The following is a 15,134-nucleotide window of genomic DNA, read 5'->3' as shown; positions in this document are numbered from 1 at the left end:
ATGCGGGCTCTGGGTGCAAGACGATCTGAGGCCTTTTCTCCACCTGTGGGTTCACAGCACTTGATTGAACCCATCCAAGAAGGATCAAGACATGCCATTTTTGGTGAGAATGCCAGTGATGCTAATCAACTCAACATGGACTAAGTAGCTTCTCACCACCCATGACCACATGTTGTGTCCACAACCCCTTCCCCCATTCTTTAAAATGTGTGCTGTGACAAAGGCAACTGGGCAGGGTGGCATAGCAAGATCAGGGCAGAGCCATCCTTATAAAGGAGATTTTCTGTTGATGGATTTGGTTAGTAACAGTATCTTCATACATGAAGTAAAGCATTATTTTAACACTTGTAGTAACTCCTGCCATCTGGAAAAGAATTCATCCTTGTAAGTAAGAGAAAAACTGGTGTAAAAATCCTGCTTCATAGCAGTAGAGCCAACCTTGCTAAGAATGTTTTTTTGTTTGTTTGTTTTTTTTCTTTTCTTTTCTTTTTTTTTTTGCAGGGCAATGGGGGTTAAGTGACTTACCCAAGGTCACACAGCTAGTAAGTGTCAAGTGTCTGCGGCCAGATTTGAACTCAGGAACTCCTGAACCCAGGTCCGGCGCTTTATCCACTGCGCCACCTAGCCGCCCCCGCTAAGAATGTTTTGTAAAGAATAACTCAGTAAATTAGAAGGAGAAGGATAGACTGACAACAGCAAGAATAGGTGGCAGCCAGGAGAGACACCACCTATAGCGATCATAGCATCTGCAAAAGCTCAGGCCTGTTTAATATGGTTACAACCAGCATTACATGCTTAGCAGGCCCTTAGGGCATCGTTATATTTCAGCACGTACACTACTGGATGCTCAGGACTGCCCTGAGTCATCTAGAAAAGGTTACACGTTCAGTGTACTGCTTAAGGAAGCATAGAGGTGTGTGGGAGAACAGGAGAGAAATAGAGATGAACAAGAATACCAGATCCCAGGGACTCTTACAGCTGAAACCTGTAGTGAAGCATACTTCTCTGAGTGGCCTGGGGTCGCTGTTAATGTGGGTACAGAGTATAGCTTTCTCATCTTGCCCACGCCCTCTTGTAAATCCTTTGGAGCAGGTGGGGTTTTTTTTTAAGTCATAAAAGTATTTTATTATTTTCCAGTTACATGTAAGGATAGTTTTCAACATTTATTTTTCCTAGGATTTTTAGTTCCAAATTTTTCTCTCTCCTTCCCTTCCCTCCCCAAGACAGAAAGCAATCTGATATAGGTTATATGTGTATGATCACATTAAACATATTTCTGCATTAGTTGTATTGTGAAAGAAGGATCAGAAAAAAAGAAAAACCTCAAAAAAGAAAAAAAACAACAACCAAAAAGTGTTAACAGTATGGTTCAATCTGCATTCAGAATCCACAGTTCTTTTTTCTGGGTGTGGAGAACATTTTCTATCATGAGTTCTTTGGAATTGTCTTGGATCATTACACTGCTGAGAAGAGCCAAGTCTATCCCAGTTGATCATCACATAATGTTGCTGTTACTGTGTATAATGTTTTTCTGGTTCTGCTCACTTCATTCAGCATCAATCCACTTAAGTCTTTCCAGGTTTTTCTGAAATCTGCCTGGAGCAGGAGGAGTTCTTAACCTTCTTGTGGTCCCCTTTGACAGGCTGAAGAAGCCTGTGAACTTCTTTTCAGAACAACATTTGTTGTCTTCATTCATAATTGAAGGGAATGTTAAATTTCAGTTAGGAATTAGTCCAAATTAAAGTTTCCTTTTTTCTGTCCATGTTCACAGACCCCAGGTCAGGAATCCCTACTTAAAGTGAGTTCTATGTAATATGCCGAGCAACTTCCTAAAGGTCTTTTGACAGTGCCAATGTGTGCATTGTACACCTGTGTGACTAGCCAATGTCATTTTTCTCACCACTTTTCCACATGGCTCTTTGTTGGTAATTGTGCTGCAGCCAATCCATGGGCCTCATTCATTGCCCTTGGGAAACCTATGACTTGAGTTCTTTGTAAACTGTGGTATTCCACACTTCTCAACTGTATGGTGACACAGAAAGAATAGGGTTAGTTATAAGGACCAGACTTGTGATTTCATTGATATAGAGAATATAGATGGAGAAATTCCCCCACTAATGCAAGTCAGAAACATCTCTGCAACTTCTAGTCTTACAGTGGCCTACATCATCAAGAAGCTAAGTAACTTGCTCAAGGTCATTCAGCCAGCATGTGTTAGAAGCAGAACTTGAACCCAGGTCTTTCTGGCTTCAAGGTCAGCTCTCAGTCCATTATACCATATTGTCTCTATGCTGAAAGAATAGTGGAGTTCAAAACATGGGTCTTTGAGGGAGAAGTTTGGAGTCATTAAAAGCATTGCACAGTTTCCCAATGCAGCCCACACTGCTTTTTCACTTTTCAATTCTGGGTCCATTTTATTTGTTGATTATTATTCATTGTGTTTGTCCAAAATAAAGGAACTGATCAGTGAGTTCTCTGAACTAAGTGTTTAGTTGTATGTTTGCTGAACAACAGAAGTTCGTCATCCACTCGATCCCAGTTGTAGCCTTTTCTCCATTCATCCAACTACTGCCTTGGATCAAGGAAGCCCTCAGCATCCTTTGCCTGCACTATTGCAGTAGCCTCTTTATTTGTTTCCTTGCATCCAGGCTATGTCCCCACCCCCCACCCCCCCCCACCCCCGCCATCCTCCACAAAGCTGCCAAATTGATTTTCCTGTTTAAAAAAATAAATAAAAATTTAAAATAATAAAATAAGTTATTTATTTCAAACTTGGGCTCCAGATAACAATAAGCTTTGCACCATAAAGTGAAACTGTTAATCTTTTTATGAATAGCTTGATTTTCCTTTTTAAATATATAATAAATTTGACATGTAACTTTTTTTGGCGGGGCAATGAGGGTAAAGTGACTTGCCCAGGGTCACACAGGTAGTAAGTGTCAAGTGTCTGAGGCTGGATTTGAACTCGGGTCCTCCTGAATCCAGGGCCAGTGCTTTATCCACTGTGCCACCTAGCTGTCTCTGACATGTAACTTTTTTTTCTCAGATTTTTTTTTTCTAGGGCAATGAGGGTTAAGCGACTTGCCCAGGGTCACAAAGGTAGTAAGTGTCAAGTCTCTGAGGCCGGCTTTGAACTCAGATACTCCTGAATCCAAAGCCAGTGCTTTATCCACTGTGCCACCTAGCTGCCCCCTGACATGTAACTTTTTTTTTTTTTTGGTGAGGCAGTTGGGGTTAAGTGACTTGCTCAGGGTCACACAGCTAGTAAGTGTCAAGGGTCTAAAGCCGGATTTGAACTCAGGTCCTCCTGAATCCAGGACCAGTGTTTTATCCATCGCACCACCTAGCTGCCCCAACATGTAACTTTCAAAGCTATCTTGCTTGTCTGTGTTTCCTTCTGTTCTGAGCAGTTTTAATAGTTCAATTTTTTTCTTTCTTTTCTCTTTTTATTCCCAAATTGATATTCCTAAAGTATAGATCCTTATTATTTTCAGGATAAAACTCCTCTGACTGGCATTTAAAGCCCTTCACAATTTGGCTCCAACCTGATTTTCCAGATTGATTTCTATTCCATTCTTTCTCACCTTTCTCCCCTTTCCATTCCTTCTCTCTCACCCTATCTTGGAATATAAGCCTGTATTCCAGATAATCTGGCTTACTCACTTTTCCCTTTAAATGATTTTCCATCATTCATCTCTACTTTGCACAGATTGCCTGTCCCATATGCATGAAATTCACTTCTTTCTTCCTCTACCACTTGGGAGTCCCAGCTCCCTTCAAAGTCTAGCTCAGTTACTGCCACCTAGGTGTGACCTTTCCACTCAGAAAAAATTCAGTTTGAATCAATACATTTTGATTCAACAGTCCTTTATTGAATGCCTAGCACTGAATAAATACTCAGTAAAGGATTGTTGAATCGGATTTCATTGAATCGAATTGGATTTTTTCTGCATTGTTAGATGTGCACCAAGTCCATTAGTAAGGCATAAAAATACAGGGTTAGCTTTATGTGTTAATTTGTGTTTTTTGTGTGTGGTTTTTTTTTTTTTACATTTAAGGTATTTTATTTTTTCCGTTACATGTAAAGATAGTTCTCAACTTTTGTTTATACAAGCTTTACAATTTCAGATTTTTCTCCCTCCCTGCCCTCCCTCCCCCCTCCCCTAGACAGCAGGTAATCTGATATAGGTTATATCTATATATCTATATATACATATACATATAGATATATATATATACACACATATATATACACATAATAACATTAATCCTATTTCTGCATTAATCCTGTTACAAGAGAAAAAATCAGAGCAGTGATGCAAAACCTCAAAATAGAAAAAAAAACAACAGCACCCAAAACAAAAGAAATAGTATGGTTCAATCAGCATCTATACTCCACAGTTCTTTTTTTTTTCTTCTTGGATTTGGAGATCCTCTATTATGAGTTCCCTGGAACTCTTCTGTGCCATTGCATTGGTGAGAAGAATATAGTCCATCACAGTAGGTCAACACTCAATGTTGATGATACTGTGTACAATGTTCTTCTGGTTCTGCTCATCTCACTCATCATCAGCTCACGTAAGACCCTCCAGGTTTCTCTGAACTCCTCCTGCTCATCATTTCTTACAACACAATAGTATTCCATTGTATTCATATACCACAACTTGTCCAGCCATTCCCCAATTGATGGGCATCCCCTCAACTTCCAATTCCTTGCTACCACGTAAAGAGCAGCTATAAATATTTTTGTACATGTGGGTCCCTTTCCCCCTTCCATGATTTCTTTGGGAAAAAGACCTAAAAGTGGAATTGCTGGGTCAAAGGGTATGTACAGCTTTATCGCCCTTTGGGCATAATTCCAAATTGCTCTCCAGAATGGTTGGATCAGTTTACAGCTCCACCAACAATGCATTAGTGTTCCAATTTTCCCACAGCCTCTCCAACATTTATTATCTTCCTTTTTTGTCATTTTAGCCAATCTGATAGGTGTCAGGTGGTACCTCAGAGTTATTTTAATTTGCATTTCTCTAATCATTAGAGATTTGGAGCATTTTTTCATATGGGAATAGATAGCTTTGGTTTCTTCATCAGAAAACTGCCTGTTCATATCCTTTGACCATTTCTCAATTGGGGAATGACTTGGATTCTTATAAATTTGATTTAATTCCCTATATATTTTAGAGATGAGGCCTTTATCAGAAGTACTGGCCTCAAAAATTGTTTCCCAGCTTTCTGCATCCCTTCTAATTTTGGATGCATTGCTTCTGTTTGTACAAAATTTTTTTAATTTAATATAATCAAAATCATCCATTTTGCATTTTATAATATACTCTATCTCTTGTTTGGTCAAAAACTGTTTTCCTTTCAAAAGATCTGATAGGTACACTATTCCTTTCTCTCCTAATTTACCTATGGTATCACCTCTTATGTCTAAATCATGTATCCATTTTGACCTTATTTTAGTATAAGGTGTCAGATGTTGGTCTATGCCTAATTTCTGCCATACTATCTTCCAGTTTTCCCAGCAGTTTTTGTCAAATATTGAGTTCCTATCCCAGAAGCTGGAGTCTTTGGGTTTATCAAACACCACATTACTGGTGTCATTTACTACTGCATTTCCTGAGCCTAGCCTATTCCATTGATCTACCACTCTATTTTTTAGCCAGTACCAGATAGTTTTAATGACTGCCACTTTATAGTAAAGCTCCAGGTTTGGTACTGCTAACCCACCTTCTTGTGAGTTTTTTTTTTCATTATTTCCCTGGATATTCTTGATTTTTTGTTTTTCCAGATGAATTTTGTTATTATTTTTTCTAGCTGTATAAAATAATTTGTAGGTAATCTGATTGGTATGGCACTGAATAAGTAAATTAATTTAGGCAGTATTGTAATTTTTACTATATTAGCTCTGCCTATCCATGAGCAATTGATATCTTTCCAATTATTTAGATCAGATTTGATTTGTGTGAAGAGTGTTTGGTAGTTGTGTTCATAGAGTTCCTAGGTTTGTCTTGGCAAGTAGACTCCCAAGTATTTTATATTATCTACTGTTACTTTAAATGGAATTTCTCTTTCTATTTCTTGCTGCTGGACTTTGTTGGTCATGTATAGAAATGCTGATGATTTATGTGGATTTATTTTATATCCTGCTACTTTGCTAAAGTTGTTAATTGTTTCAAGTAATTTTTGAGTTAATTCTCTAGGATTCTTTAAGTATACCATCATATCATCTGCAAAGAGTGATAGTTTTGTTTCCTCCTTGCCTATTCTAATTCCTTTAATTACTTTCTCTTCTCTGATTGCTAAAGCTAACATTTCTAGGACAATATTAAATAATAGGGGTGATAATGGACATCCTTGTTTCACCCCTGATCTTATTGGGAAGGCTCTAATTTATTTAATTTGGTTTTTTGTGGTTTTTTTTGTGGGGGGTCTTGAAAAAGTTTTAAGTAGCTTTATTGTTTCTAATAAAATTTTTTCCCATTTGCATATAAAAACAATTTTAAAAATTCATCTTTTAAAAAATTTTGAGTTCCAAATTCACTCTTTCCTTTCTCCCTCCCCTCTTCCATGAAACAATAAGTAATTTGACATAGGTAATACAAATGCAGTTATGTAAAACACATTTCCATATTAGTCATTACACATGTTAATTTGGAAAAGCAGGTACCTGACTTTAAGGGAAGGTCAGTGAAAAGATGTTGTGTGCCTGTTTTATACAAGGGACAGGGGCTATACAAATCCTTCTCTGAAAGCTTTTGTAAATTCTAATTAGACATACAATATTGTTCCTGTTTCCTCTGCTCATTTAAAATACTCTCAAAAGGCTGTATGCCTGAGAGAGGCTTCTTGTCTTTTTTTCCGTTAAGTACATGATTCAGTTACTTTTTTTTTTCTTTTAGATATGGACATGGTTATGAAATTTTTTGTGTTGCCTGTAACAATTCAAATACCGTGATTGCCTCAGCATGTAAGGTACAAGATTTTTCTTCTTAATATTTAGTACAGTATTTGAGATCATATTTTTTTTGGATATCATTGGTCATAGATAGAACTTATGGGAATTACTTTTTTTTTTTTTTGGTGGGGAAATGGGAGTTAAGTGACTTTCCCAGGGTCACACAGCTAGTAAGTGTCAAGTGTCTGAGGCTGGATTTGAACTCAGGTACTTCTGAATCCAGGGCCGGTGCTTTATCCACTGCGCCACCTAGCTGCCCCTGGAATTACTTATTTTTAAACACTCAGCTTATGAATCATCATTTCATGTGATTAATGTTGTTGCTACTCATTGTACCATTGCTCTCCCTCCTCCCCAGTGCCTCAGTCGGCTGGTGCTGCCATGGGAGAAAGCATTGCTCCTTCTGTGCTCTCAGAGAACTTGGTGTTTCTGAAAACCCTCACATCCCACCACACCCAGGGACCCTCCCCTTCCCTCCCCTTTCCTGAGCTCTCTCACCCCATCCCACCATCCGATGCCACGACCCCTCCATTCTCCCTTGTCCCAGCTTTCTTTCACTCCTGCCCTGTCCTAGCACCCTTTCGGGAGCTGGGCCAGTGGGAAAGGGAGCAGAGTGGGAATTCCCACTGCAGGAGTTGGGATTTGTAGCTGGGTCTGTCAGGCTTCCCAAATTGTAACTTGGAACTCAGCTTCCTTTAGAAATTTTGTTATAAATGGTGATTAGGTCATTCGTACCATTAAGTTATAGTATAGGTTAAATAGACCTTTGTGGACTAGCACGAAAACTTGGCTACCTAGTATGATGTTCCCCATCTCCACCTCCCAGGGGAAAATGTGTTTTCAGTTCCCAACAAATGACTTCAAATGAATTTCTGATCTACTTCCCATTTATAACTTGTTAACTGGTGGAATATCTTCCAGGGATTGATTAGCATCGGAGGTAGAGGGGTGGGGGTTGGGGGGAGGTCTGAAGTGCATCTAATAGTGTTTGTGCTTCTGAATGAAGGACCCACGTGTAGGCCTCTTCTCAGATGCGTACATTTACCATTTTGCCCTCAGTTGCATTCTCACTGTGGTATCTTTTCCTGTTTCTTCACTGTTGTCCTGTAGGCAACCAAGAAGGAGCATGCCGCTATCATCCTCTGGAGTACCGCCTCCTGGAGGCAGCTGCAGAGCTTACTTTTCCACAACCTGACTGTGACCCAGATGGCCTTCTCTCCAGATGACAGATTCCTTCTCGCTGTTTCCAGAGACAGAAACTGGTCACTGTGGAAGAGACAGGAGGAAAACTCCCAACAGCCAGGTAAAAGACAGTGGAAAACCATCTGTGTGACTATGTGTTTCATCTGTTTCCAACATCAGTTGGAAGAGGGGAAGTTTAGATAATTTTGAAGTGACTGAATTCTAAGTACCACAATTCCCTGATAATGGGTTCATCACCAGCCTTGCAGCTAAAGGAAGGGAGTGAGGCTGATAACAGGGTGACAGGTAGCTCAAGGCAGGGTGTGTTAAGACCTTTGAGTTATGACTTTAGTAGTCAGGACATTTTATAGACACTAACGACACTTTTGCTGCAATTTTGCTACAAAGCCTGATAAATGTTATACATTCTGGTTTATAGATCTTATGTGGTAGAAATATTTAGCTAGAAATACAATTAATAGTACTTTATTTAAAATATTTTTTAGAGCATAGTAGTACTTTTAATAATTTGAAAAACTTCTTTGCCAAATTTGTGGTAGCTACGTCTATACATCAAGAGGCAATAAGGAGGGGGCAGCTAGGTGGCGCAGTGGATAAAGCACAGGCCCTGGATTCAGGAGGACCTGAGTTCAAATCCGGCCTCAGACACTTGACACTTACTAGCTGTGCGACCCTGGGCAAGTCACTTAACCCCCATTGCCCTGCAAAAAAAAAAAAGAAAGAAAGAAAAGAGGCAATAAGGAACCAGAAATTATGTTGTATTTCATCATTCTAGATATTTAATCTGTAAACTTTGGGATTTCTTCCTAGCCATCGAGGAAACTAGTGGCTCAATGGATAGTGTGCTAGGTCTGTACTTCAGAAAGCCCTGAGTTTGCATTGACCTCAGATACTTATTTAGCTGTGTGATTCTAGGCAAGTCACTTAACCCTGTTTGACTCAGTTTCCTCATCTGTAAAATGAGTTGATTGAGTGTACACATTTTAATCCTTTTGGTCTCTGGACCTTAAGGACTTAGTTTCTCAAAACTTTGCTTGTAAAAAGTATGCAGCAGGGGGCAGCTAGGTGGTGCAGTGGATAAAGCACCGGCCCTGGATTCAGGAGGACCTGAGTTCAAATCCAGCCTCAGACCTCAGACACTTGACGCTTACTAGCTGTGTGATCCTGGGCAAGTCACTTAACCCCCATTGCCCTGCAAAAAAAAAAAAAAAAAGGTATGCAGCAGGTTTAAATAGACTAAGTTTGATATTTAGGCAAAATAGTTCTTGTCTGAAGAGCAAGAATTATTTCCACTGGAAAGGAGAAAATGATTTTGTGATAATGTGCCTCTAATCATATTGTCCATGGCATCCCTGCCCCGAAATTGAGCCCCTACCTAGATGTCTCAGGTGTACCTTAAGTGGTACTCACTTACCCCAGGATCCAGCCCCACTACTGGAAAAAGAAGGAAGAGTATGCTAATTGCACATCACTCACACTTTTTATGTAATACAAGAAATTGTAACAATGTAGTTTCACATAAAGATGAACTCTACAGATATGTGTTGTTAAGCGTGATTGTCTTTAAAACATGGCTTCGTAAAGGGTAAAAAAGCAAATAGCTCTCTCATTCAGGAGATGATTTTTCAACTGTGGATATGTATTTTTTTCAGAACCAGCTTTTAGTCTCTGTGCATTCACAGACAAAAACACAGCTGTGCATAGTAGAATCATTTGGTCTTGTGATTGGAGCCCTGATAGCAGATATTTCTTCACAGGGAGTCGTGACAAAAAGGTGATTTTTAAAAAATAATTGTTAAATCTTATAAGACTTTCTCTAAAGAGCTTTTTCAACAAAGAGAATTCAGACTGAGTGACAGACTAAGGGACAGAAGTTCCAGGAGATGGGGCTAAGGAGGCTAAAGGGGGGAAGAGGAAGAAGAAATGGGGGAGGGAGAGAGACATTATTTCTAGTTGAAAATGATGAATCACAGAATTCTGAAGACAGAAAGGGTCTCAGCAGACATCTAGTCCACAGTAGACACTAAGATGCTAGGTGAATGCCTGACAAGCGGAAGCCCCACTGTGACATCCTAGCTGCCCTTTGATTTGTATTTCTAATGAATAAAGGAAAGGAAAGGGCAGAAATTTGGATTGATAGGTTGTATTTATGGAACTAGCTGATAGGGTTAAGAGAGTATTAGGGGGGCAGCTAGGTGATGCAGTGGATAGAGCACCGGCCCTGGAGTCAGGAGGACCTGAGTTTAAATCCGGCCTCAGACCCTTGACTCTTACTAGCTGTGTGACACTGGGCAAGTCACTTAACCCCAATTCCCTCACACACACACACACACACACACACACACACACACACACACACACACACACACAAAAATATGAAGAGAGTATTAGGGGTAGTTGTCCAGAATCATGCACTTACTATAACAATAATAACTCACATTTATATATTGTTTTAGTTTGCAAAACACTTTCCTCGCAGTACCTCTGTGAGTTGTGCAGATAGCGTAAGTATTTGTATCCCCATTTGATGAATGAGGAAACTGAGTCTCAGCAAAATGAAATGGGTTGCTCAGGATCCCCAAGCTCAGCATTTGAGCTGTGACTTGAACCATTATCTTCTACTTCTAACCCCAGGGCTCTTTCCACTAAATCACACTGCCACTCATTCAACAAATATTTAGTGCCTGCCTTGTGCAAAGCACCTTGGGGAATACACCAGAGAATGGGATGGACCCTGGCCTCATAGAGCTTACAGGAAATTGTAGTAACTATAAAACCTGGCCAAAGGTGATATGAACTGTAACCATAGGATTAGACATCTCTTTGCTGTACTCTTCAGAGGGATTGGTTATCTTCTTCCACGCCCTTGTATGAAAATGCTTTTGTTTAGACAACACTGACTGAAAGGGAATTTCACTTTGGTCTTGCTGTTGTTCACAGCTTGATTTCCTTCTTCAATTGTGGTCTAGCTGTAGTACTAGCTAATAGAGACAATTCATTTATGTCTTTGGTAAAATTCCATTTTACTACTCATGAAGCTTGATCCTTAAAGATGAAGCATACCCATTGACAGTTACGAATTCCCTGACTTCCTCACCACTTGGAATTCCAGCCCAATTTCCCTTTAATTACTTTTTTAGCTACTGTTAAAGTGTCATCAGGATTAGAAAATGGATTCATGTATATTCCAAGAAAGCAGGTATACAAAACTTTCCTTGGTTAGATCATCATGTCTTAGAAAATCTCACTGCTTCAAAAGAATTTTCTGGAGCTCAGAACAGGGAGACCTGTTCATTTTTTTCTTTTGACTCATTCGTTTTTAGTAGCATTTGGCAACGTCCCAACATCTTTATAAAGTAAACTGAGTGAGAAGTGGGGTCACTAGGGTTTCATCTCCTTCAGTTTTCAGTTGTATAACATATATGTTGGGTGTAATGTAGATTTTCAGAACATTAGCCAGCGCATATGCAAATTTAAGTATTTTTTTAAAAGTCAAATATGAATTTAAAAAATCATTTGTGTCCCTGTAGCTTCTGTTCCTTGGAGCACCCAAGAATGGGCTTACTTATGGAATATCTGTTCCGAAAGAAAGAAGCAGGGAGCACACCAGGGGAGAAGAAAGATGTTTTTCCCTTGGACTTGTCCGTGACATCAGATGTTGAGGATGTTGTTTCACTCTACACAACTTTGTAATCCGTTCATCTTTGTGTCTGGCTCAGGTCGTGGTCTGGGGCGAGTGTGACTCTGCCAGTGCTACAGAAGAGAGCCGCATCTGTGATATCAGGCCTTGCTCTTCAGTCCTGGATGCAGGCGATGCAGTCACCGCCATCAGCATCAGCCCTGTGCTCACCCCTGCCAGAAGGTATGGCTGCTTTCTTAGATCGTACTTTAAAGAGAACATCTTAATTCTCACTTAATCATTTTAAGACTGACCTCTGAAATGAGCAACAGTATTGCTTGTCTCCTTAGTTATTTGTTCCTCTTCTAACTCCCTTTGTGAGAACTCTTGGCGTTTCAGAATTGTCCCAACTAGATAACATAAGAGGCAGCTAGGTGGTCCAGCGGATAGAGCGCCAGACCTGAAGTCAGGAAGGTTCATATTCCTGAATTCAAATCTGGCCTCAGACACTTACTAGCTGTGTGACCCTGGACAAGTTGCTTGACCCTGCTTACTTCAGTTTCCTCATCTGTAAAACTAGCTGAAGAAGGAAATGGTAAACCCACTCCAATATCTTTGCCAAAGGAACCCCAAATAAGGTCACAGAGTTGGACACGACCGAAAACAACTAATCAGCAACAAAGAAGATAAATAAGGGACCAAGATGTAGATTTGTAGTCTCTGTGACAAGTGTTTTTAAACTTAAAATCCAGTTTCGTGGGCTCATTAAGAGCTTTCCCAGCAGAAGCTAAGAATTAGATACAGGCATGTTTTCTTTTAGAGGTGACTGATTCATTTAGGTCCTGAGAAGAAAATGCTTCTAAATTGGTTATACAGTCTTGCAGTTGTTGAGCAACTGCACCTTAAGTTTAGGAGTGTATATTTAGGAAGTGACACTGGTGATAACAGAAATAATTTTAATCCCTATTGCTATGTCTTTTTTTTTAAGCTATATTATTGCAGTAGGATTAGAGTGTGGAAAGATCTGTTTGTATACATGGGCGAAGACTCTCCAGAAACCGGCATCATCGGATTGGACCAAATGCATAGAAACAAGTCATAGGTATTTCCATGTCCCACTCCCCACAGACAATATTTGTTTTCTTTAAGTTGAACAAAAAGTAGTATGTTTTGTGCCGTAAACTGTATCCAGTTTTTACATGGGGAGACACACACACACAGACCCAGGAGCAGAGAGATGATTGAAATTGTTGTCTCTTAAGAATATAATGATACATCCCATTCTCAAAATGCTTTCTTTTCCCCCATCATTCAGACCATTGATAGCAGTCTGATAGAAGTAGAATCTGTCCTAGATACCTCGATGCTAGGAGAGAGAGACAGAGGGTGAGGGAAGGGGTAGGAAGAGAGAGAATGAGAAAATTCTGTGAGTTGTTGCTTGGCACAAAATGGGGGGTGTGGGAGTATGGGGGGGCTGCGGTGAATGGGTAGGAGAATTTACTTAAAATTTTTTTGTGTGTGTGTGGGGCAATGAGGGTTAAGTGAATTTCGAGTGTCTGAGGCCCCTAAAGGGCAGCTAGGTGGCGCAGTGGATAAAGTACCAGCCCTGGATTCAGGAGGACCTGAGTTCAAATCCGGCCTCAGACACTTGACACTCACTAGCTGTGTGACCCTGGGTAAGTCACTTAACCTTCATTGCCCTAGGGGGAAAAAAAGGGAGAATTTACTTTTTTCACTGCCACTCATCACTTGGGGCCTTCCTTTCTTTCTTGCCTCCCTGAAGTATAGGTCTAGCAGTAGGAGCTCTGGATCAAAAGGTGTGGACATTATAGGAATGCATTTTTTTAGCATAAATTAATGGCACATATCTAGGTGAAATCTGAATTTGTTTTGTTGTTATAGTTTGCAAGGATGCATTTTTGTGTCATGACTTTTCTATCTTTATTCCAGCCAAAGTCATACACTTGCTGTCAAAAAACTGTGCTGGAGGAATTATACTGGAAGAGCTGGACACAATGACCAGGACAGCAGTGAATGGTCACAGTTGGCAAGTTGTGGAGAGGATAATTGTGTCAAGATATTCAATGTTAACAGACGTGCACTTTAGCTAAAGTAGACAATTCACATTAAAAATGTAAAAACCTCAGCCACCTGCTTAAGTTTCAGATTGTGGAAATTTCGGAAATATTTTAAAAAGACAATTATGTTTTTGTAATACCTAAAACAGCTTTGATAATACAATCAGTGTTGTCTAAATATTTATTTGTAAATAAATAATTTCCTTTACCATCGTGATTTAATTTGAATTTCATTTTTATAACTTTGCCTAACATTTTACTTAGGGGCTAATTATCCTATTTGTGGATTATCCAGATCTATTTGTTCTTCCTTCATCCTGCCTGTTTCAAACTTTCTTTCATTTTAAACCTCTTTGTTTTTCACCCCTATCTTTTGACACTGAAATCTGGCTCCCTCCTGTGATGACACTGCTTCCCTTGACACCCTTTTCTTTTCTTTCAATTATTTTCCAGTTACATGTGACATATAAGGATTGTTTTCAACATTTGTTTACACTGGATTTTTAGTTCCAAATTTTTTTTTCTCCCCCCCCTCCCTTCCCTCCCTCCTCCCCAAGACGGAAAGCAGTCTGATATAGGTTGTATATGTACAGCTTGACACCCTTTTCAATGTTAGCTATACTCTCTTCCCTTCTCTCTCTCAATCCTTTGGAGTACCAGTTCAACCCTACCCCCAGATCCCTCACCCTTTTGCTCTGTCCTTGATCTCATCTTGCCAAAGCCCCAACCCTGGATTACTCTTATCATCCACCTCTTTCATTTCTGTTCATGTGCTGCTACTAAATAGATCTAAGGGATATCATGAAGCCATGCTAATTGGGCCCACTACAGAGTTATGGGATTTAATCTCAACTGGGCCTTCATAGCAGTATTTCAATCATCCTGCTCCTTCCCTGAATGACAGGAGTTTGCTCCCTTTCTCATCTCCACTCTCTAATTTTCAGTCTCTCTCTCTCTATTTCTGTCTGTCTCTTTGTCTCTGTCTCCCTCTCCTAGCTCCTTCTTTGCTGCCTACAAATAAGTCTACATCTCCCCATCCTTAAAAAACCTTACTTGCAGGGCAGCTAGGTGGTGCAGTGGATAGAGCACTGGCCCTGGATTCAGGAGGATTTGAGTTCAAATCCGGCCTCAGACCCTTGACACTTACTAGCTGTGTGACCCTCGGCAAGTCATTTAACCCCAATTGCCTCACCAAAAAAACCCCCAAACAAACAAACATACCTCACTTGTTCCTACCATCCCTCCTCGATGTCATTCTCTACCTCTTCTGTTTGTG

The 15,134-nt window shown here is 39.9% G+C and overlaps 1 protein-coding gene across 3 annotated transcripts in view; it reads left to right on the top strand.

Moving 5' to 3' along the window:
- Nucleotides 1-14,075, top strand: part of ELP2 (elongator acetyltransferase complex subunit 2) — a 57,359-nt gene extending 43,284 nt beyond the window's left edge. For all 3 annotated transcript variants that reach the window (XM_043979768.1, XM_043979767.1, XM_043979769.1), the window contains 6 exons: nucleotides 6,903-6,975; nucleotides 8,069-8,261; nucleotides 9,814-9,935; nucleotides 11,881-12,023; nucleotides 12,769-12,882; nucleotides 13,731-14,075. In XM_043979768.1, coding sequence (XP_043835703.1) covers nucleotides 6,903-6,975; nucleotides 8,069-8,261; nucleotides 9,814-9,935; nucleotides 11,881-12,023; nucleotides 12,769-12,882; nucleotides 13,731-13,887 — 802 coding nt within the window. In that variant the 3' untranslated portion in view covers nucleotides 13,888-14,075. The remainder of the gene's footprint in view (nucleotides 1-6,902; nucleotides 6,976-8,068; nucleotides 8,262-9,813; nucleotides 9,936-11,880; nucleotides 12,024-12,768; nucleotides 12,883-13,730) is intronic.
- Nucleotides 14,076-15,134: the final 1,059 nt, after the last annotated feature.

Source organism: Dromiciops gliroides, chromosome 1, assembly GCF_019393635.1.
Source record: "Dromiciops gliroides isolate mDroGli1 chromosome 1, mDroGli1.pri, whole genome shotgun sequence".
In the NCBI taxonomy this organism is placed as follows: domain Eukaryota; kingdom Metazoa; phylum Chordata; class Mammalia; order Microbiotheria; family Microbiotheriidae; genus Dromiciops; species Dromiciops gliroides.
This window is presented reverse-complemented; position numbering and strand designations above follow the sequence as displayed.